This window comes from Eriocheir sinensis, chromosome 22 (assembly GCF_024679095.1).
Source record: "Eriocheir sinensis breed Jianghai 21 chromosome 22, ASM2467909v1, whole genome shotgun sequence".
Classification (NCBI taxonomy): domain Eukaryota; kingdom Metazoa; phylum Arthropoda; class Malacostraca; order Decapoda; family Varunidae; genus Eriocheir; species Eriocheir sinensis.
In genome coordinates, this window is record NC_066530.1 from 9117039 (window position 1) to 9142247 (window position 25209).

The 25209-nt window shown below is 43.1% G+C and overlaps 1 protein-coding gene across 6 annotated transcripts in view; it reads left to right on the forward strand.

Moving 5' to 3' along the window:
• LOC127002002 (protein fantom-like) overlaps positions 1 to 25209 on the forward strand; it is a 152831-nt gene that overhangs the window by 34817 nt on the left and 92805 nt on the right. For 5 of the 6 annotated variants that reach the window (XM_050867321.1, XM_050867319.1, XM_050867320.1 and 2 more), the window contains exons 5-7: positions 99 to 326; positions 10724 to 10831; positions 20455 to 20704. In XM_050867321.1, the coding sequence (XP_050723278.1) occupies positions 99 to 326; positions 10724 to 10831; positions 20455 to 20704 (586 nt within the window). Of the gene's footprint in view, positions 1 to 98; positions 327 to 10723; positions 10832 to 11407; positions 11637 to 20454; positions 20705 to 25209 lie in introns of those variants that run through there. The other variant, XM_050867322.1, reaches the window with a different exon arrangement.

Genomic DNA, 25209 nt, shown 5'->3' on the forward strand with positions numbered 1-25209 from the left:
GGAAAACATAAGTTGCATTTATTAGTCTGGAGAAGTATGGGCAGCAATAACTGGGTATCAACAGTTGTTGATCCTCATCACCTGTTTTTACCCTGCAGAAAAAGTTGAAATTGGCCAACATTCAGTTGAATTCAGCCAAGAAGAACAAACCACTTTTGTTCCGCCATGTTGGGCCAAAAGTTGACAGTGGCCTCAAGCAGACCCGACCACCACCACCACCACCTGGCTCCAGTCGCCCTCCCCCATCACCCTCTCCTCCCAAGCCCTCACCCTCAACAGAGTTCTCAAGTCCCTCTTCTGTGGCCTCCGCCCAGCAAAGGGAGCAGGTAAGACTAATATGTCATTGGCGCTTCAGTGCTCAACAGATGACTCAGCTTTGCAGTTCTGTATAGTCACTTTCCCAGTTACAATATTGTTTTTAGTGATATGTACATCATATCAATGCTAATTAAGGGGTACAGCCATGGCTGATAGTCCATGAGCAGGTGGTGGGGCAAGCCACAGCCAATACTAGGCAGAGCATTCGAACAAGTTGATGTTCTACACATCTCTCAACAACTCTGTGAACGAGTTGTTAGTAGTTTTGTATGTAGGTCTGGGAATCACTAGTAATGCATCACCAAATGTTTTGGCTCGTTGTATTTGATGTTATAATTACAAGAGATGGCTGTATGTATGGAATACCCATGATATGTAATGAGTAAGATGAGTAAGATGCCGATATTACGGCATGTGACGGCTCCAGTATAAATGGTGAGGTGGAAATATGTGTGTGTGTGTGTGTGTGTGTGTGTGTGTGTGTGTGTGTGTTACAACTATGCTCATGTTTTTTTCTGATTTCATATTAATGTTATCCAGGTTTCATGAAAAGTGGATATGTAATGTTGACCGATAAACTTTGCCATTCTAGATTTACAAACATTTGGATGCCAATAATTAAGGTGATGTGAGTAACATGTCACATATACGGTATTGTAATCTTTATTAAGGTCATAAAGCATTACATAGTATAGTTTCCTATGTAAAATTCAACACATTGTTGATAAATAAGTGCAGGATAAGGGAATAGGGCAGCACCCCAGCCTCATGGGGTATAGCATAAATCTGGATACAGACAGGTAACGACTTGCCTTGTGATCGTATAGTCACATGTTCAATCCCGGCCAACAGCGCTATTTCGTGGGGAAAGGTAACACTCTCCTTTTACCCTAGTGGTGCGTTATGTCCTTTCCTAATATTTAATCCATCCCCCCTCAGCGTCAATCACCTGCTGGAGATGTGAGGGAAGAGTCTACCAGCTTTGAACACATGTCGGGTGTTCGTCTGATACTCTCCCAGACATTATAGGAATGCCTGGTTATCTCTGCTTTGGTCTTCTCTGCAACCTCCCACTCATGTTTCATAATGCCCCATATATTTTCTATTGGATTGATATCACAGCCCTTAGGGGGCCAGTCAAGGAAGTGAATTTCTGTCAACCGTCATTACCTCGGCAACTGCTTTGTCAAGATAAAATTCACCAAAGGGCACTCAAAACGACTGTTAGGTGATTTGGAGGTTTTAATGGGAACTAATGGTTTTGCTAAATCTTGCTCAGTTGGTTCAAACTTTGTTTTACACCTTGTGTGTTGGTAACGATAATGGCTGCAATACAGGATTTACGATAAGGTCATGCATGTTCAGTCAATTGTGTGCTCTTACATAATTATCCAACACATGAGCGTTGGCCTTTTTTATACCTCCGCCAGAGCCTGTTACAAAACTGTATTTTAACTTCATCTTCACAATACAGCATAAATGGTTCCCACACCTAACACATTATATATAATTACAAACAACTCGTTAACTCGCTCACCAAAGAGCGGCCACGTTGAGAGGGGTGAGGATTATCAACTTCCTTGAATGCTCTGCACAGTATTGGCTGTGACTTCCCCCACCACCTGCTCATGGACTATCAGCCATGGCTGTACAGTACAACACTTGCTACAAATGACCAACTTGAATTCCAAACAACCGTCTACAATATCTTCGTCAGCTTTATTAACCCATATTTATACGGGGTCGCTGTTCTTGATGAGCCGCCTCCACCTGTCTCAATCACTGCCATGTTAGGATCCAGGCCCTCTTTTCTCATATCCGTTGCTATGCAATCTTTCCGTCTTGTCTTGGGTCTTCGCCTTTTTCCTCGTACTTCCATATCCAGTACTCTCCTCTCGTCACTGTCTCCATCTCTCCTCATGACGTGCCGGTACCATCTAAGTCTTACTTCTTGTGTCTCCTTTGAGTCCACTACCATCACTGTTCCTCTGATCCTTGCATTGCTGACTCTGTCCTCCCTTGTCACCCCGCACATCCAGCACGACATCCTCATTTCTGCTCCCTCCATCCTTCTCTTGTTTACTTTCTTCACAGGTACTTCTTCTGCCCCGTACATTATCGTTGGTCTTACCACCAGTTTGTACACCTTCCTCTTTGATTTTACTGGCATTTCCCTGTCGCATAATACTCCTGATAAGTTTCTCCAACTTCTCCATCCCGCTTGGATTCTTCCAATTATTTCCTTCTTCACCACTGTCTGCTGACATGGTGGATCCCAGGTATTTAAATGCATCCACCCTCTCCAGCTCCTCACCATCCAGGCTGATACTTTCACGTCTATCTTGCTCTTGCTGCGTACACATTAAATCTTCTTCTTCTTCCGCAGCATTATTATCCCGTTTCTATATGGGGTCGCTGTTCTTGATGAGTCTCCTCCATCTAACCCTGCCCTCCGCCACTTCAAGGTCCAGGTTCTTCTCCCTGCCGTCCACCACAATACAGTCCTTCCATCTCGTCCTGGGTCTTCCTCTCTTCCTTCTGCCACCCACTTCCATGTCCATTATCTGCCTTTCACAACTCCCTTCCTCTCTCCTCATGACATGACTAAACCATCTCAGTCTCGCTTCCTGCACCTTCTTACCCACACTTGTTACCTTAACTGTACCTCTTATGACTTCATTCTTAATCCTATCTTTTCTTGTCACTCCACTCATCCATCTCAGCATTTTCATTTCTGCCACTTCCAATTTTCTTTCACTACTCTTCTTCATTGGCACAGTTTCTAGGCCATATGTCATAGCTGGTCTCTCCACTGTTCTATGCACTTTCCCTTTTAATTTCATTGGCATTCGCTTGTCACAGAGGACTCCTGACATATCACGCCAATTATTGCGCTGCATACACATTTAATATTCTGTCTTTATTCTACTTATTTTCATTCCTCTACTCTCCAGTGCCAATTTCCACTAGTCCAGTTTGCTCTCTATCTCGTACTTTGGTTCACTCACCAAAACCACATCATCAGCATACGTCATGTCCCACAGTGTCCCCTGTCTTACATCCTCCGCCAATACAACAAACACAATGTTGGAAAGGAAGGGGATCAGCACAGAGCCCTGGTGCACCCCAACCTACACTCCAAAACTGTCCGCCATGCCTATTCCAGTCCTCACTCACGTCTTGACACTTCCTGGGCCAATCTTACATACTTTTCAGGTACCTTCTTCTCTTTCAAACAGCTCCATAATTCCTGCCTTGGTATTTAGTCAAGACCTTCTCTAGATCTTTAACCCTTACACTACGGTCGGGCAAAAACAGCGCCCCACCCCGTATCCGGGGCGGCCGTGCGCGCCAAATTTCAAATGTTGCTACTGAATATAATAAGTTTTAAGCCATAAACTCAACATAATCATCATGTATTATATATAAAAATATGCAAAATTAAATGATGCACATAAAAAAACATAAATTAATTGATACTTTTGAGATGTATGCATAAATATACAGAAAAATTTGTGTTATTCATAGATGACGTGTGTCTGCTGAATTGTATTTCCTTATGTTAATTGTGATAAAGAAATAGATTTGTGGAGGAGAGGGAAGGGAAGGACACAGACGTATGATCATGGAAAATATACCCCTGATTCACCGGCAATACAGTAAACCCTCTCGTATCCGGGTTAATAGAGCCACGGGGGCACCCGGATATGGGAAAAACCCAACTTTCGATTATGGCCTGCCATAAAGGCAACGACAGAATACTGCATAGGTGCTTCTGTCCATACTCATAATATGGTATGCCCCATGGCTTTGTAGCAGTCAGTCTGCACCAGGGAGTGAAATGATTGACGTGCTCCGGGCGCTGAGAAAAGGGTTCGAGCAGCGTCGTCACGGTTAGCACTCGTGGCAATCTCTCCCTGGCTTATCGCAGTCCTGCTGCACCTTGGGGGGATCTGTTACTTGGGATTTGGCAATTAGGCTCGACAGCCTGAGCCGCTAACCCATTGATGGGGTGCCTAGCCCCGTGTTCACAGGCAGCAGCTAATGTTCCCCTGCCTGGCCAGTCACAGCAGCGGGGCCTGGACCCAACCCAGAAAAGCCCAGGTATTTGTGGCAGCTTAACCGCCCAAGTCTGCACCATCGTGTTTACCACGTAGGCTTTCTAACAGACCCAGCTCTGCCACAAGAAACTTTTTACTGGAAGGCCGATCGCTCTGTGCTGTTCTTAAGTGCGTGCCCGTGGCTTTATCGCTGCGTAGTTGCGTTAGCAACCTCGTGGCTACGAGCACCGCGGGCTTTACCACCCGGGTCAACCAGAAGGCATACCAGAGCGATACCCGAAGCGGTGCGGGCCGGCAATGGGCATCAAGTGCCCAGAGCAGGCTTCTATATGGATGCCCGGGCAGGCACCCCAGGGCGCTACCCTTTTAAGCCCGGCAATGAGCCCGAAGGCCCACAGACGCCGGGCAAGTACGCCAGGCCGCCCCACTCTGAGTGTGAGTGGGGAGGATAACCAAGGAGTCAATGACAACCAGGCGCATCCATTTGCACGTTGATATGTGGCTGTTTAGTTACACTGTGTTGCCCTTGCGAGCCAGGATGGATAGGTACCCCTTGCACAGTGCATCCAGCGGGACCACGGGGAAGCCAGCCACAAGAAGTAACCACACCTCCAGATCGGGCTGGCCCACGGGGCTCCCGAACCCCTGCGGGCCCCGTAACTCGCCTTACCGTAAGCATGGTAAAATCCTTCTTTCACATGTCAGACCGAGGGCGGTACTTATCCGCATTTCTTATTCCACCCTCACTCCCGCAGGAGTGCTAGTGGACCCGCACGCCTTCTCCACGGGGACGGAGCCCTACTCACCTAGTCCAGTCTGGATTCAGGCAGTCATCAAGGCTTAAGCTAGGGTTTGCACTGTGTGTTTCATTTAAATAGTCCTTTGACACTCCCGCCATTTAAACCAGCACTGCCTTAACTCTCGTCACTTCGATATGGTCTGCAGCGCTCGGCAAATATATATATATATATATATATATATATATATATATATATATATATATATATATATATATATATATATATATATATATATATATATATATACAGTAATCCCTCGTCTATCGCGGGGGTTAGGTTCCAGAACCCGTCGCGATTGGCGAAAATCCGCAAAGTAGTGAACTTATATTTTTTTATTATTTATATATATTTTAAGGCTCTATAAACCCTCCCCACACTCCTATTGACCTTTCCCACACTCTTATAAACACTTCCTACGACGTTTCGTTGTTACGACGCGGTCCCAATAAATGATACTATAATTCTTGTTTCGACTTTCGAGATTTTCTTCGTAAATACGAACTTCGCGCAGGAATTAGTTTGGCAGGGCGGAAGAATACTCAGAGAAAGGACAATATGAGCGTAGCTCACTTTTTTTATACCACAATTAGGTAAATACGGAAGAGGAAAGGGAGGAGAGGGACAAAGTGAGTCATGAAAAAAATACCGATAGAGGCTGTAAGAAGGGAGAACAAGGAAAAGTAATGGAGGAAACAGGGAGAGATAAAGAGGATGAAAACAAGAAGGGTGTGGGGAGGGAGGGACAGTGGGGAGAGTCATGTCAGGTCCTGAGGGAGAGTCAGGTGAGGTCTTGAGGAAGTCAGGTGAGGGCTTCAGTCAGGACATGACCTGACTCTCACTTCTGCCACTCGATCCCTCCCCACACCCTTTCCATTTCACCTTCTGTATGTGTGTGTGTGTGTGTGTGTGTGTGTTTACCTAGTTGTAAACACACACACACACACACATACACAGAGAAGGGAAATGAGAAGGGAGTGGGGAGGGAGTGGCAGAAAGAGTCAGGTCAGGACCTGACCTGATCCACTTCTGCCCCTCCTGCCACACACCCTTCGCATTTCCCCTTCTGTGTGTGTGTGTGTGTGTGTGTGTGTGTGTGTGTTCATATAATCTAATGGGGAAGGAGAAAGGGAGCAAGAGTGATAGAGTGAGAGATAAGACTAAAGATAAGAAGGTGTGAGAAAGGAGGAAACAAGGGAAATGAGTGGAGGAAATGGGACGGGAAAAGAAGAGAGAGGTAGGGAGGGTCAGGTAAAGGTGAGGAAAGAGGGGGAGAGAAAGGGTGTGAGTGGGAGGGAAAGAGATTAAAAGAGAGAGGTAGGGAGGGTCAGGTAAAGGTGAGGAAAGAGGGGGAGAGAAAGGGTGTGAGTGGGAGGGAAAGAGATTAAAAGAGAAAAACTGGGAGGGAGGTGAAAGGAAAAGAAGAAAGAAATGAGAAGGAAGGACAAAAATATGGGGACGGAGAGGGAGAAGAAAGAAAGGAAGTGGGGGAGGAGTGAACCAGGGAAAAGACTAACGGCGCAATAGGCCACGACGGGGAAAAAAAATAGGTCGGTGACGTACGTGCTTATTGAGGTGTGTTCCTAATTATGTTGATTCATATCGTTTTCATTTTTTAAGCTAAAAAATACTTATGTTACCGCAAAATCCACGATACGATACAATCTAAAAATCCGCGATAAGTGAACCGCGATATGGCGAGGGATTACTGTAATATATATATATATATATATATATATATATATATATATATATATATATATATATATATATATATATATATATATATATATATATATATATATATATATATATATATATATATATATATATATATATATATATATATATATATATTTTTTTTTTTTTTTTACAACAAAGGTGGCAGCTCACGGGCCCACAAAATGAAAACAATAATAAAAAGCCTACTCATTGCTCCTAAAAAGAAACAAAAGAGGTGGCGAAAACAAGATCAAATACGGGAGGAGAGATGTCCTGATACCCTCCTCTTGAAAGAGTTCAAGTCGTAGGCAGGAGGAAATACAGATGAAGGAAGATTGTTCCAGAGTTTACCAGCGTGAGGGATGAAAGAGTGAAGATGCTGGTTAACTCTTGCATAAGGGGTTTGGACAGTATAGGGATGAGCATGAGTAGAGAGTCGAGTGCAGCGGGCCGCTGGAGGTGGGGAGGCATGCAGTTAGCAAGTTCAGAAGAGCAGTCAGCGTGGAAATATCGATAGAAGATAGAAAGAGAGGCAACATTGCGGCGGAATTTAAGAGGTAGAAGACTATCAGTATGAGGAGGAGAGCTGATGAGACGAAGAGCCTTAGCCTCCACTATGTCCAGAAGAGCTGTGTGAGTGGAGCCCCCCCACACATGAGATGCATACTCCATACGAGGGCGGACAAGGCCCCTGTATATGGACAGCAACTGTGCAGGGGAGAAGAACTGGCGGAGATCGTACAGAACGCTCAGCCTCGAGGAAGCTGATTTAGTAAGAGATGAGATATGAAGTTTCCAGTTGAGATTTTGAGTTAAGGATAGACCGAGGATGTTTAGTGTTGAGGAAGGTGATAGCTGGGTGTTGTCAAAGAATAGGGATAGTTGTTTGGAAGATTGTGTCAGTGGATAGGTGGAGAAACTGTGTTTTAGAGGCGTTGAAGGACACCAGTTGCCTCTTTCCCCAATCTGAAATACTAGTCATCTCTGAGGCTAAGCGATCTGCAGCCTCCATCCTTGAGTATTTAACTTCCTGTATATATATATATATATATATATATATATATATATATATATATATATATATATATATATATATATATATATATATATATATATATATACATACATACATACAGGTAACTCTCGATTTACGCGAGTGTTGCGTTCTTGAAGAGGTCGCGTAATTCAAAAACAATGTAAATCAAACGAGGTAGGTTTCTGTTGAAAAATAAATACCGTAATTTTCGGCGTATAGCGCACATTTTTTCACATAAAAAATGCCTGAAAGTTTAGCTCTGCGCGTTATACGCTAAATGTACAAATTTTTAATGATTTTTTTTCTTTGGGATGTTTTTAAGGGTCTGTTTTTCGTCTTATCCAATAACAACGGCAAACTTACCTTTATTATTGTTTATAATCCTTCATAGTCCGTAGCTGTCCTATAATATGTTACCATAGAATACAGGGCGATCTAATAACTACTATACAAAGACTAAATCGGTGGAAGATCGTCCATGCCTTGCTGTTATCCCGTTTTTCCGTCGGGCGCCATTTGTATGATCTTGATCTTGATGTCACAGATGGCTTAAGATTGTATGACTAAGGAGCAGTACAAGCTACATAAAAAATCATATTGGAAAAAAATGTCCATTTGTTCATTATTAAGTATTAATATTAGTGAGAATAACGGGGTGAATATGATATCAGAAACTGTACATCATGAGTCTTGTACGAGGAGTTATTTCACGCAATCCCAGCCCGGCCGCCATTTGCATTGTTTACAAACCACATAACCACACCCACACAACAAACAGCTGCATGCCGCGTGTCACCAGAACCGAGATATCCACTCGGGCATTCATTCTCAGCCTCTCTCGTGTGAGGAAGAAATGAGGGACACCATGAGGGGCTGGCTAGTATTGGTACCAGTACCAAGCAGCCTGGTACCAGTACCGTACCGTATTGCTGGCACCGTTAGTACCGGTACTGGTACCGGTACCTGCCCACCCTTATTGTTGAGTAGCGTGGCAGCGTAGCTGCGTAGGTACTGTATTGTTGTTCAAGTGGCGCGCGGGAAGAACTGAGCTCAGCTGTGTGGCTGTGTGAGTCCAGTTGCGTGAGACATCTGGTGGCCACTCCATAAAATATCGCGTATAAGTGAAAAAAAATGCTTAAATTAAACATTTATTTGGATTTTGGACCCCGCGTTATTTCAAAAACGCGTAAACCAAACTCGCGTAAATCGAGAGTTACCTGTATATATATGTATATATATATATATATATATATATATATATATATATATATATATATATATATATATATATATATATATATATATATATATATATATATATATATATATATATATATATATATACACACACACACACACACACACACACACACACACACACACATTGACGCCATGGTAAGTGCCACACACAGGCAAAGCAATGCCTGGAGAAGGTAGGGCACACACGCAAAAGCAATTAACTGGGCCACGGTGAACGTTAACAGTGGCGTGCAGGACGCTTGTTGTGCTGTGGTGCACAAGGTAAAGAGAAATCCTTTACCTTGGTGGTGCGGTACACCGCCCGGGCAGAGCTTAGAGGCATTGCATGGGAAATTTGAATGACTTGGTGGCGTACGACAATTTTTTGGAATTTTTTGGAAAAAAAATCACATTTTTTAAAGCTGCCGGATACGGGCGAGGTCGGATTCGGTGCACCCAGATAACTGAGGGTTTACTGTACTTGCGTGCGTGTGTACATGATGCATTTACCTAGTTGCATTTACCTAGTTGTGACATACGGGAAAAGAGCTACGCTCACGCTGTCCCATCTCCATATATGCTCTTGTCCAACTTTTCCTTAAAATCGTGAATGTTTCTTGCACAAACCACCTCCTCCTCCAGCCTATTCCATAGTTCAACACATGCAGGGGTTCAAATGTGTGTGTGTCTCAACTTCTCTGAAGATGAACAATGTGTGCGTCTGTACAAGATACAATTTTTTTAGGCATTAAAACCTGTAATTAGAACAATATAATGCACATATATTGAGTGCTGAAGATTATTTATATAGGTCTCACTTAACCCTTTCCATCTGTGACGCAGACATTGGCGTCACAGTATGGAAAGGGTCAAGAGGAAATGGAAGAGGATTAATCCACTTCTTAACCTCTGAATCCTCCTCAAAATTCCTCTTAATCCTCTTCCATTTCCTCTTAAGAGGTTTAGAAGAAATTAAGAGGAAATGGAAGAGGGTTAAGAGGTTTAGAAGAGAACTAACCCTTTACATACTGTGACGCCGTCGGACGCCCGACGGTGTCGCCAGAGTGAAGGGGTTAATGCATCCTGGTGGAGGAGAGCTGTCAGAGGCATCAACCCCACACAGAAGTGAGAGAAGATATTCAGACAAATAGGAAGATTAAATACATGCTTTCAAACATGTTTTGTACGGTTGTTGTGTGCTTCTTACGAGTAGTCAGCCAAGTAGTCTGGTGAGGGGTATTTACAGCAACCACTAGCATGGTTGCTGTAAGAATGAAGGTGCGCAGGATAGCGGCTGGGGCTGTGGTGAACCGCGAGCGCTTTGGCTGGCCAAAAAACTGTCCAAGAAATGCTGTGGATACCCAAATCTTTAACTTGATAACATCCAAAGTCTACTCTTCAGATATTTCAAACTAGATTTTAAATTTGCAAATGTTGAGGTTTGACTATGCATTTTCATTTGTAGACAAGCATAAAATACCCGTGTCAGTATATCGTTTTTTGGTCAGTATGAAAAACTTCATGTTCTAATTTAATCATTGGTATAACAGCTGATGCCAGAGAGGGTCAGAGAAATTCTTGAGGAAGCCCGAGAGAGGATTGTGGCACTGGAAGCTGAGAGAGACGACTTGCAGGACCAGCTGACGGAGAGGCAGCAGGTGAGGACTTGAGCTTGGTTATATAAGATTTTTTTATAGATTAAAATATAATATTTCATCAGGAATACTTTGTAATGAACAGCACTAAGTTTTTGGCTCCTTTTTACCTAGATGCAGGTTGAGTGTGCTGTGTTGAAGTAACTAAAGAATAGCTGAGATGATGGAAAAATAGGTATCAGTCAGTCAGTTGGTCAAGGTATGCGCCGGCAGCTACAATGCCATTTGTAAGGATCCCTCCTTGCTAGTCTCCGTGCACGCCATCTTCCCATGCCAAGTAACTGGCGGAATCCATCAACCTGCTTCAGCCATGAGCTTTGTTGATGCCGTCTTGGCCTCCAGCTGGGGCAACTCCTGAGCTTACTTTGCCAGAGTTGGTGCTCATGGACTGTGCAGATACACCTGATCCCCTTTATTCATGAGGGTTAGGGGACACGCACCCCTGCAAATAGCGAATTTCTGTGAATCTTTGGTGCACACCCCAAAAATTCTCTAGACCTGCAAAAAAATCAGCGAGAGCAATCATACACAAACTTTACCTAATAAAGCATTCCTGTTTCCTGATAGTAGCGTGAAATATCACAGTTAGCATTATTTGTCAGCTCTATGTACTTTAAACTGTACTCTAACAAGCATGGAGCAATACCTCTAGGGGCGTGTCCCCGCACTCACTCGCCAACCCCATCCCGACGGTCCCCCCGAACAAGCCTCCGTGCATCCTCCAGTCCCATCTCAAGCCCCTCCAAGGATTGATCAACTTGCCTCAGCCATGAGTTACATGGGCATCCCCTTGGTCTTCTCCAATCAGGTTTGTCTTCTATAAAAATAACCCTCTAAACAGGATTGACATCTGGGAGGTATGCAACATGCCCATTTAGCCAGATTTAGGCCTCAATATAGTTTCATCATGTAGTCTCTGGTTGAGCACGATCATCCCAGTGATACCCCATGATCCTGCCAAGGCAGTTGGTACCAAAGGCATCAATACACCTCTCCAAGTCACTATTCAGTGTCTTTGTCTCACAGCCACACAGTAAGACAAGGAGCACAAGCAAGTTAAAGATTAGAATCTTTGTCCACCTCCATAGACATTAACAACACCATATACCTCACTTTTTTTTTCCAGTTTACTCCCTTATTATCTCAAAATACTGACCTTGGAAAAATGAAAAAAATGTGAAGAGAGAACGGGTCATTTTGAAGCCGCAGTTGAAGGCGGGGCTGTCTTAGCATTGGCTGACAGTTCTGAAAATTCCCTTGTGATTTGCTGTGAGTTCGATGACATCATTGACAGCATTCACCCAGTCAGTGGCCTCGCTACCTTAAAGCAGTGTCACTGGCCATTTTCCCCAAACTGTTGGGGCTACGGGCAACTGGGGTTGCATGTACACCCAACCGGGAGCAAGTTGTCGGTTGCTGTAAGCTGGTGTCACACTGAGCCTTTTTCCTCCAACCGCATTGGCATTAGGGGCAACTGGCAACTCCAACTTTTCCGGGTGTGCGTTACACATGGCCAAGGCTAGTTGCCCACAACGTAAATAAAACAATAGCCCTGTATCCACATGGGGTCGTCTGCTAAAGGAAGGGCTGTCGTGGCTTGTGCTGCCATTACCCAAGTTTTGGGATTGTTGCTGCAGTTAAATGGAAGGATGAAGTTGTTGTGGGCACAGTTATGGCTTCAAAGGCAGGAGGACAGGAGTGTTTACTCAAACGTTGTCAGAGAACTGTGCTGTGAAGACCAGTGTGGTGACTTCTGTCATCCCCGTGTTGTAAGGCATCCCATCCTGATTGGGTATGCGCAGACCCCAATGTTTACTATCACAATGCTGATATTATAGATCGTCCAGGCAAGATGGCGGCAAGACAGCATGGTAACTTTTATGAGAGAATGGACAAATTCCAGGATGAAATGGACACCATAATATACATACAAGGGGTACTGGTTATCACATTTACCGACATAAAGGGGTGTAAGTTATCTCAATTATCACATATACCGACGCTACTCAAGCCCCTGCCGCAGCGGGTAGCCAAAGGGTGCTGTTACAAAGACTAAACCCGCGGTCCCCAAAGTATGATGAAAAGTGTGAAGTATGAAGAAAAATGTGTGAAGTATGAGGAAAATGTGTGAAGTATGAGGAAAATGTGTGAAGTATGAAGTACAATGGAGACTCAATACTCAAACTTAATTCGTTCCAAATGGCTGTTCAAGTATCAAAAAGTTCGACTACCGATACCTATAAATCAGGTAATTCGTTCTAACCTTAGCAAAACCTTAAGTTTACAAAAATTTCAATGTAAATTTTTTTATAATTTTGATTTGTACCTGCCATAAGTGAAGGCTGGTGATGGATAACGTAGAAGAGGAGGGGGAAGGGTGGGGAGGAGGAGGGAGGTTATTCGTCGGAGGACGAGTCACCATCTGGTAACTTGTCTCCTGGTGTGATTCCAGTGAACCCACTAGTGTAGGGCTGTGGCTCACTAACACTTGCACTCTCACTAGATTTCTTTTTCAACAAGAATCCTTATCCACATATTTCTTAAATTGATGCACAAACTTCTCGGTGGCAACTTTGTCAGCACCTGCGGCCTCGCCGTGCCTCACAACAGAATGAATTCCAGTTCTCTTCTTGAAATTCCCAAACCACCCCTTACTAGCTTTAAAATCTTCACTGGAGTCAGAGGTAGTATCACAAATAAGATCACCATGGAGCCGCCTAGCCTTCGCACAAATAATGCCCTCTGACATAGAATCACCAGCCATCTGCCTTTCGTTTATCCACACCATCAATAATTTTTCCATTTCTTCCACTGCCGCAGGTCGCTTAAGTTGCTTTTTCACACCCATCGCCACATCAGCTCCCTTAATGGCCTCCTTGTTCTTCAGTATGGTGGCTACTGTAGATTTCGCTATACAATACTCAGCTGCAAGATCGGTGATTCTTGCTCCTTTCTCGTATTTATCAATAATCTCCTTTTTCCGTTCAATGGTCGTCACTACATTCTTCCTTTTAGGCTTATTTTCACCACTAATAAGCCTCTTTGGTGCCATTGTAAGTTTCTAAATGAAAAACCACAGACAGAACGCAGGAGAATGTTGTTGTTCACACGACCGTGGCGGGACAACTGGCGGCGGCAGGGAGGGAGAGGCCAGGAGCCTTTGTTTACAACCACATGTTCGGACATTCGAGTACCAAGTCGAACTTTTGCGTTCGAGTATCGAAAAGTTTGACTTCCAAGACGTTTGAGTATTGAGTCTTCACTGTATGATGGGGTGGGCAGGTACCAGTACCAGTACCGGTACTAACGGTACCAGCTTTACGGTACGGTACCAGTACCAGACTGCTCGGTACCGGTACAAATACTAGCCAGTCGCTCATGGTGTCCCTCATTCTTCCTCACACAAGTGAGGCTGAGATTGAGTGCCTGAGTGGATATCTCGGTGATATGGATATTATCTGTCTCTCTCTCTCTCTCTCTCTCTCTCTCTCTCTCTCTCTCTCTCTCTCTCTCTCTCTCTCTCTCTCTGTAAATCTATGTAAATCTCTTTCTCTCTCTCTCCACTGAATGAAAATATTTATTTTTCAATAGAAACCTACCTCTTATTTGATTTACATTGTTTTTGGTTAACGCGACCTCTTCAAGGACACAATACTCGCGTAAATCGAGAGTTACCTATAGTAGTAGTAGTAGTAGTAAGAAAAGCAGACGAAAAGCGAGTACTATGTTTGGTGACCTTGTCTATTGAAAAAAGAATATATCACAGATTCAGAAACGATTTGTAAACGAGTTGGAGTTTGTTCGGAGAGATCATCTCTGGAGATATTTGCGAAGGTCTCTCTCTCTCTCTCTCTCTCTCTCTCTCTCTCTCTCTCTCTCTCTGCTTATAAGATAATTTTATACATTCTGTGTACACTCAACCCTCGATTTGCCGGACTAAAAGGGGGGAAGGCTTGTCCGGGAATGGCAAATGTCCGGCAATGGAAAATGTCCGGGGGTCTACCCCCTTGCCGGACTTTACCCTATATATGTCCGGGAAACACAACCCACCCCCGGACTACACCTCGCATAGCTGTCCTATACTCCATCTATTTTACGTAAAAGTTCCAGTTTTTGCGACACAGAAAGGTGCACAGGTTTAGCTGTACGCTTGGTTACTTTCTTTGGTGGGTTTTTGGGTGGCATCGTTGTGAAGAAGAGGTGTATCCACGACAAGCACGTAAGCACAACACTCGTGTGACGCGGCAGACTTGTGTACAGTCCAGTACTAGACGTGTATGTCCGCCCGCGCTGCCATCTAGTGCCCGATTTGCGAACTTTGTCTGGCGCGGTAGTTTGAAATCGACTTGTCCCGGACTTTTTTTTTTTTTTACCCCACGGACTCTTGTCCGGCAAATCCGAAATCCAGCAAATGGAGGTCCGGCAAATCGAGGGTTGAGTGTATATCTATTTTCATAATAAAGGTGAAATTCATAGATTCAGTATACAGCACCCTCTCGAGTTTTGCGCTATCCGAGTTTCGCGATCCTCGAGTTTAGCGCTTAGTCCTAAATTCTTACCATCACGACTTTCGCGCATTACCGCTACGAGTTTCATATTGCTTTGACATGTACGGGTCACGTCTACCTACCGTTGGCGTCATGCTTGCTGCCTTAAAAGGCAGTGTCCAACCATTGGGACTATGGGCAACCGCAGTTGCCTGTATGCCCAACCAGGAGCGAGTTGTTGGTTGTCCTTATGAATGGAAAACGGTTGTGAGTAAGAGCGTGGGTACATGGGTACCGAACGGCTGCATGTTAACAAACAGACGACGGCAGTGGCTGAGGAGTGAGGAGCAGTGGAAGATGGCTCACCAAGAGATTCGTAAAATGGACTGGCAGAGCTGCTTTGTTTACTACTTGATTAACAAGATAAGAGAACACCCCGTGCTGTAAAACCACAGTCCAAAAATCTTTTTATCGTCTATGAAAATTGTAGATCTCCCGGTGTTGTTTCCCTTTTCTTCTTCTTCTTTTGACCTGTAATAATGCATGGCAGCGACGGTGAAAAGTAATAGTGGAAAATTGTAAAGGGGCATAGAAAAGCAAAATCAGGGAAAGAAAAGGACAGAAAAACACCTAAGTTCAGGGTGAAGTGTATAAGTGCCCACTGCTAAGTAACTAAGGGCCACTTTCACAGTCACTTTGTTTGTTTTGATTGTTACCAATGGCGGCGATCGCCGCTTAGGATTTCACGTGAAACTGGCCTTTGGGGTAGTGGTGGTTGCAGACGAAGCAAGAGATGTTGAGAGTGTGTGGTAAGTGCGGGGCTAGGCTAACCCTGCAGCCGCCACTACCACCCCATCGGCCAGTTTTACGTGGAAATACTTTAGCGGCGACCGCTGCCATTGGTAACGATCGAAGCAAACAAAATGACTGTGAAAGCGGCCCTAAGTGCATGTTGTGAAGTATAAAAGTGTGGAGAAGGAGGACCTAAGAAGCGTTACAAAGCGTTACAGGTCAAAAGAAGAAGGTCCACTACACTGGCCGGTGTGGTGAGAAATATCTCCCCGATGAAATTAGTCATTCTGCTGTCCACCACGCATGTGCGCTGTGGGAATACACAGCATTAAAAGTATTAATTTCCCTGGTTTTGTTCTAGTCTGTCCATTTGTGATCTTTGTGAGCGGTGAGGGAAATATGAAAACAGTAAGCAAGTTGAACCTCTCTGCGAGCTATTTTGCGGCGGCGGCAGCGGTTTACATTCAATAGGCATTGAAAAGTCAATCATGATATTAGTGATTTCATGATTTTTAACAGAAAGAGTTAGCAGATTATTTCATAACACACAGAACACTACAAGAAAAATATAGGTTTGTCCAACTGTCCCACGGGTGACTGCTAGCGACCGCCCTTACTTTAGCAGACGACACCACGTGGATCACAAGCATGTATTCAGAAGTGCCAGCCAGTTGTAAGGCAGCCGCCTTCAACTTCGGCTTAAAAACGATCTGTTCTTACTTCCCATTTTCTGCCTATTAACAAGGTATGTATTTTGAGATAACAAGGGAGAAAAGTCGAAAAATTGTGATAACAAGGGAGTAAAGTTGGAAAAAGTCATTATTTTCTACGGGTCGGAACCAACAAGCGCTTTAACATGTATTTCAATACCTCGAGTTTCGTGATCCTCGAGTTTAGCGCCATATCTTCAGAATGAAGCAAGCTCGAAACTCGAGAGGGTACTGTAATTGATAAAATTAAGAAATGAGGAATAAGTAAGTGGATCCTTTGTCTCTGCATGGGGCAAGAGAGTTTGAGTGGACAGCCAGGGCCCAGCTGGCCATGGGCGGAGTGACCTGGGGTCCCTCCCCCACAGCTACCTGCGGATTGAGTGCCCCCAGGAGACTAAACTCATTGGTCAAGCATATTCATTTTTTCACTCACTGGTGGACCAGTTATGAGTCGATCCGATAGTACATTGTATTATAGAAGAGAGAAAAAAAATACTAATCGGCCCCGATTAATCGGTCAAAAGGCCGATTACCGATTAATCGGCAAAGTGGCCGATTAGGCCGATTACCGATTACTTACCAATTACTCGGTGCAACCCTAATTATCGCATATACTGACATACAAGGGGTGTAGGTTATCTCATCACATTTACTGACATACAAGGGGTGCAGGTTATCTCATTTATCACATTTCCAACATACAAGGGGTGCAGGTTATCTCATTAATCACATTTCCAACATACAAGGGATGCAGGTTATCTCATTTATTAAATTTACTGACGTACGAGGGGTGTAGGTTATCACATTTACCAACATACAAGGGGTGCAGGTTATCTCATTTATTAAATTTACTGACATACGAGGGGTGTGGGTTATCACATTTACCAACATACAAGGGGTGCAGGTTATCTCATTTATTAAATTTACTGACATACGAGGGGTGTAGGTTATCACATTTACCGACATACAAGGGGTGCAGGTTATCTCATTTATCACATTTACTGGCATACTAGGGGTGCAGCAACAAACCTTCATAATTCATACATTTTTCAAATTCAAAACATGCATCATCATTTACTTTTATAAAAATAAAAATAAAATTGGGTGGGACAGATAACAATAGGCAGTTGACAAAAGATATGGTACCGTGCCAACATTAATCCACCCTGTGTATGTAAATAAAGCCCGCGCATGCGCAGATCAGGATGGGGTGCCTCACAACACAGGGATGACATAAAACGTCACACCGGTGTTGTGTTCCTGAGATAATAAATAGCCTTCATGCAGGGGTAAGCTTATGGGAAATAGCATCTTCATGATTTCAAAAAACAAAACTGTCTTGATGTGCATATGCAGGCCCATAATATTTGCATTTTTTTGGGGGGGGGGGGGGCGAATGGGGGGCCTGGAGGGCATCATAGGTTCATGAGGTGGGTTGAGCAGGCAAACGAAGTGAGTATAGCCATGCACGCTGTTGGGGGATGCGTGAGAACAGCTCTGTTTATCAACAAGTCTTTGTTTGTTTACATTTGCTTCTGAGCATGCTTAGTTCACAGGACAGCCAGGAACACAACACTGGGAGTCCTACAATTTTTATAGACTGGAGAAAAAAAGTTTTTTGAACTGTGATATCACAAGACGCAGTGTTCCTTATCTTGTCAACTAAGGGGAGCGTTCGCCATGTCTTAAATAATTAACGTATGATCCTGATTATATTCATGTGAAATATATGATTATTGGGAAGTATTATACGCTTTCTTTCAGATCTCTAAGTCGATACATAATAGCAGGAAAAAATAAAATTACTTTTCTAACAAACTTCAACTCAAAATTCCTCTCTCATCTAATCACCTACGCTGCTGAGAAAATACTAAAGAAACTTAAAGCAGAATCCAAAAGGTTCATCATGGAAAAAATTTTCAATTTTGATTTTGTTAAATGAGAATTTTTTTCAATTTTGTTAGTGTATCTAACGATATTAATTTTTTTCTGACAATTGTCCCTTGATTGAAAAGAAAACTCACGATAAAAAGCTTGCGCTTCAGCTCCTCTTTCCAGTGATGTATTGTTTATTAAAATTGGTCAAATAGCAGCAACAGAATTTCTGAAAAACTGAAATTAATTCTGTTTTCTTAAAACAAGAGTTAAAGTCCGCGGATTTATAGAGTTCGCCCTTTAAACCTAGATGCCTTCCCAGTTGGTATTCGTTACTGAATTGCAGGTTTTCTTTGTTTTGAAGGACTTTGTGTGTCTGATGGTGTCCTTTTCTTGGAAATCGAGCCAAAATGCAAAAATCACAGGCTTCTCCGGGGTGACTGATGTAACATGTCAGCTCTGCTGCCTTCAGGGCCATCGCAGATGCTACTTTGCTTCAAGATACCATACGAATATTCTTTTAGGATATTTTCTACACTGAAACATGACGACGTATGCACCTGTGTATGATTTTTTATTTTTTATTTTTTATTTTTTTCCAAACGTGGCTTGCCTTTCTTGAGGAGCCTCAATGGTAGTCAGCCCCAGCCTATCATGGCACAGGCAAGTGTTTTATAGTGACGTAAGTGACGAGTGGAAGAGGGCTGGGGGGAATTCAGCCATAACTCTGTCATTTTTGCTTATTTCTTCATAATATTTTGCCACAAGGTAGCCGAGGCCTGTATGAAGATGTGTGATTTTTTAAAAATATTAATGGTGGACGCTCTCCTTAAATAGTAAACAAAGCAGCTCTGCCAGTCCACTTTACGAGTCTTTTGGTGGGCCATCTTCCACCGTTCTTCACTCCTCAGCCACTGCCGAGCTGTCATCTGTTCGTTTACATACAGCTGCGCAGTTGCTCTTACCCACCACTATTTTCCGTCTGTACGAACAACAGACAACTCCCTCCCTCTTGGGCGTAAGGGCAACCGCGGTTGCCGGTAGCCCCAGTGGTTGGATGAAAACTGCCAGTGTGACACCGCCTTTTAGGCATTGCACGTGGCGCTGACGGTAGGTAGACGTGACCCATACATGTTAAAGCAGCACGAAACTCGGGACGGTAATGTGTGAAACTCGGGATGGTTATAATTTAGGACTAAGCGCAAATCTTGAGGATTGCGAAACTTGGACTGCGCAAAACTTGGGAGGGTGCTGTAGATTTTTTATGTATTTATTTACTTTATTTTATTTATTTATTTATTTATTTTTCTTTTTTTATGTTTCGGCTAATGGTACTGGTAGGCTTTCTTTCTGGTAGTCTGATGGTCGGCCCCAGTCTATTTTGGTGCAGGCAAGTGTTTATTGTGGTGCCATCTTGCTTGCCTCATGCTGCCCCCGGGAGCTCATCTTTGAGCCTCTATTTTGAGAGAGAATATAGAGTCTGGGTTGACAGTATATGGGAAGTCTCAGGCCACTCGGCGGTGACTGAAATATCCCAGCTGTGGCGGCGGGCATAACTTGAACCCATGCCCTCCTGGGTGCGGTGCTGGCATGCTAACCACTCAGCCACCACCTGCTAGAATTGATGGATTTTGTTTGTGATCAAGTAATCATATTTGCAATCTACTGAAGACAACACATTAAACACTTATTTCCAGTGTATTCCTACTTCTTTCCAATTTTTATGTGTCAATATTTTACTGAGTTCATATTTTCCTTGCAGGCAGCTGAGAATGCAGATTATGAGGCCCAGCAGAGGATAGCCTTGCTGGAGGAGGAGGTTTCTAACTTGAAGGAGGAGTTGCATCATCAGGGGGTGAGAGAGGAGAGGAGCTCGGTGGCTGCGGTGAGAGCTGAGCGGGAGTCCCACACCCTCTCAGTCCGCACTGTGGCCCTTCAGGAGCAGCTGGTTGCCACGGAGGAAAAGGTTGCAGCAGAGAAGATGAGGAAAGATGCCTTGCACTCAGAACTAGGTAGATCCTCATAAGGGTTTAGTATTACACTTGTAAGTACAGTATTATAGTGAATTGAAGTATAAATTGGTCAGAAATGAAAAAACTGAGAAAAGTGCAACAAAGATATGATTACGTCCTTAAAACTTAAAATGAAGGTGTGGTAAAGTGGGTACCCTACTATGTAATAAAGAGAAGGGAAAAAAAAAAAAAAAAAAAAAGTTGTTTAACCCCTAAAGGGCCGGAGGCGGCTATAGCCGCTTTTCCACGGAAGGGCCGGGGGCGGTTATAGCCGCTTTGCTTTTTTCGCGCTAAATTTATTTACTTTTCGGTAATTTTCGATGACCATTCGTTGGCAACACTGCCAGAGATATGTTTAGGCTACTGCTTCAGAATCTTGCCCGCTCTCACGATGGACAGGCGTACTGACACGGATTCTGACGCGTCCGATTTCCTGCCAGACCCTGCCGAGCCCAGTAGAGCAACACGAGAATGAGAAGAGTATGCTACAATGACTCCCAAACCACACATCACAAGACTGTGTTACATAGAGAAAGCTTAGAGTATTGACTATATATAAGAATTAGAGCATGGGGGCATCCGTTTTCATTACGCACTAGTCAAGGCCACACAAGCGAAACGAACGCAGAGCGGGCAAGAGCCTCGCTAACTCCAAAAGTCTCTCCTCTTCAACTCAATATTTCTCCAAAACCACAGCACATAGAAACGTTTTCATGCAATGATTAAAAAGAAGAAGAGTTGATGATGACTATGACGACAAAGTAATTTGTTATTGCATTGTAGTTCAGCAGAATCAAGTGTGTGAATATAGGCTATTTTCGGTGTTTGGTGCTGAGGTGCCGGTCCTGTGGATGTTGTAGATGACCACCCAGGCCGGCCCTTTAGGGGTTAAGGAAAGAAGACGCCTTCCACTTAGAGGCTGACATTCATTTTTTTCAAATCGATATGAAATTTTAGTGTTTAGCAGGTTAACTATACAGTGTCCAAGTATCACTGAGATCCGATCATTAGGTGACGAGAAATAAATTATAATGTGCTCGGTAAATGCCAATAAATGCTGTCGGCATTAATCAAAATTACTCGGGTTTTTTTCTTCTTAATGTCTTGTGAATCAGTCTGTATAATCCAGATACATGTAGCTTTAATTCTGTTGACTTAGATTTTCATTTTCGCATTGCATATTCGAAAAAAAACATCTACAAAATCATGATGACAAAACTTTAGCAGTTTTTTGGAAAAAAATTCTAACGAGATTTACAAACATTTTTTCGAAAATCTAAATCTTCAGAAAAATTCTCCTTTCTTTCCTCTTTCTAAACATACCTTTATGTCTGCAGTCAGTTAAAAACCTGACACCGTGATTTTGCCCTAGAGGTCAAAAACCTTACTTTTGAGATACGAGCCATTTTCTTCTGAGTAGTGCATATCATCATATTTACAGGCTTTATGTGGCATAATTGTACATATATTGGGATAATAACAGCAATTAAAGGTAATTCAATGTTTATTTTAGTGTTTAGGCTTTATGGTACCTGGTCCCCTCCTGTATAGAGGATATTACTCACTCGCAGGTGAGGACACGTGACAATGACGGTTGAGTCAAAACAGTTACAAGTCAGCTGAAGCCTCTATCTCTCCCAGCATTTTGTGCATGCTGTTGAAATAAGGCTTTCCAGTTGTTTGTGACTAAGTATAAGTCTTTCTTCGTCTTCGTCAGGAGGAGGAAACTCCTTATTGAACAGCTGGCATCACAAAGATGTCTGTGTTACTTTTGGTGCTATGGTAGTCACTTATGATGGTGGAGGTGAATGCTGGGAGGTTGAGGGTACTGGGTGAGGCAGTGGTGATGACTCAGGTCGTGAGGTGGTGGCTGGCTGGGGGGCGGGAGATAAGGCTTGCTCACCCGAAGCTACGCTTTCTTCCCTTCTCCTGCTCCTCCTCCTCTCAGTCATCTTCATAACTTTTTCTAGGTGCGTTTTCCTGAGCTTAGATGGGTGACCCATGGCTTCAAATCCTCTAAAATTCAGGAAGAGCTTTGCAAAACGAGAAAGACGCTTGGGAGCTGAGCGCGTGACATCCATCTCTCAAGGAGTTAGAGGGGACACTATGGTCACAACTGTGACTCACTCCTACTACTCTCTCGCTCTCTCGATGTTGCCATATGATAGCTAAAAGGGTAAAAGCACAAAAAAATGCCTCCCCAAAAAGCAGAAAAAGGCTTCAATATCATCAAAACCATAAGCAATAGCAATAGCAATGGAGTGTGCGGGGCATTTAAATAATGGTAAACATAGGCAATTTAAAAATATAAGGAATAATGGCATCAACTTGCGGTTTTCACAGAAGATGCCAGATATTTCAAGGGTGATTATGATGTTAAAAACTCAATATTGACCTTTGGGTCGAAAAATATTATTTTTTAGGCACAAGATGTGTGGAAGCAAAGAATAGGAGAGATAAAGCATGGAGACACTCAAACAGGAGAAGGAATGCCATAAACAGGGAAAGCTATAGAGAAACTAGAAATGATTGAGCAGAGAAGAAAGGAAATATGAAAATAACATAATAGAACAATGTAAAGAGGATCCGAAACATTTTATAGACATATAGATAAGAAATTAAGAAAAAAGAAGCTGCAAATACCATCAAAGTGGGTGACCAAGTCTATGAGGATGTAAAGGGAATCTGTGAAATATTAATGAAACCTTTCAAAAATGAAGAGCACCTAAGAGGCAGAATTTGAAGAGAAGGATGAGGAGAGGTGTCAAAAGAATGGAAAACATAAAACTGGATAGAGAAGAGATACTGGGGCTATTGAGATCACTAGATGGTAAGAAGACAGTGGGTCCAGATGAAATATCAGGCCAAGTACTGAAAGACTGCAGTGAACAGATAATAGAACCAATTCATGACATTATATGTTCGAGCAAGACTGAAGAAGTCCCTGTGCAATGGAAGAGGGCACATGTGGTCCCATTACATAAGAGTGGAAATAAACAAGAGCCTCTGAACCATAGACCGGTTTCCCTAACAAGTGTCACGTGCAAGCTGTGTGAGAAGATATTTAGAAAACAGTGGATGGACCGTCTGGAAAGAAGGAAGATAATAAATGAAAGTCTATTTGGATTCAGACAAGGTAAATGTGTCACAAATCTAATGTTTTTACTCAAGAGTAATAGGGCCTACATTAATACATAAAGTGCAGGAGAGAGACGGATGGGCTGATTGGATATTTTTGGACCTAAAAAAGGCATTTGATAAAGTTCCATATAAAAGATTGCTGTGGAAACTAGAACATAGAGGAGGATTAGGGAGAAAAATGACAGAATGGAAGAAAAATTAACTGACAAACAGAGAAATGAGAACCGTGTCGTAAGATGAAAAATCAGATTGGAAGAATGTCACAAGTGGAGCTCCAGAGGGATCAGTGTTAGCGCCAGTAATGTTTTTAATGTATATAAATGATATGCCGGAAAAGTAAAGAGTTATGTACATGAGTATGTACGCAGATGACGCCAAACTCCTATGAAAAATAAGAGATGAGGATGATTGTAATAAGCTGCAGGAAGATATAAAAGAGATACATGAATGGAGTAGAGTATGAAATGGAGTTTAATGAAAAGAAATTTCACACAATGAAAATGTAAAAAAGTAAAAATAGATCATATTGAGTTATAGGATGGGAGGGACAATCATCAACACAGTGAAGGAAGAAAAAGACAGGAATTATAATACAAGATACACTGACACCTGAGAAGCACAGAAATAAGATATTGGAGAAAAATATAGTCTGCTGCAAAATATTAGGGAGGCATTTCACTACTTGGATGGGGACATGGCGAGGAAAATACTAACAACATTGATTAGACCAAGGTTAGAGTATGCAGCAGTTGTCTGGTCACCATCATTCATCATCATCATTTCATCGACGCCTGCTCCTAGGAGCTCCCACCAGGGGATGGCCACAGCAGAAAAGCTTCCAACTTTCTCTATCCAGACACTCACTCCTTGCCTGATCCTTGCCTGGTCACCACACAGGAAAAAGGACATAAGGAAACTTAAAAAGATTCAAAGGATTGCAGCTAAGATGGTACCAGAACTGTCATGTCATACGAGACTAGATTGAGGGAACTGGACTTACCAACACTGGAAGAAAGAGGAGACCTGATAGCATTGTACAGGAACACAAGTGGAATGGATGAGTTGAATGGAAATTATTTAATTGAGATGTAAGGGAGGAGGCAACTAAGAGGACACAGCAAGAAATTGAGAAATGGACTTGTTTGAGACATAACAAAGTACAGTAAACCCTCGATATAACGGACCCGCTTATAACGGATTTCGGATATAACGGATAAGGTCAGAAGGTCAGAAATCCACGAGGACCGACCGAGAAAAGTTTTTGAACAAACCGCGCCCGGTAACTACAACAGCGTCTGTTAGCCATCTCGCCCTCCTCCCTTAATCTGCTGTCCCATCCTTTGGTGAGTGTAGCAGTCTTTTCA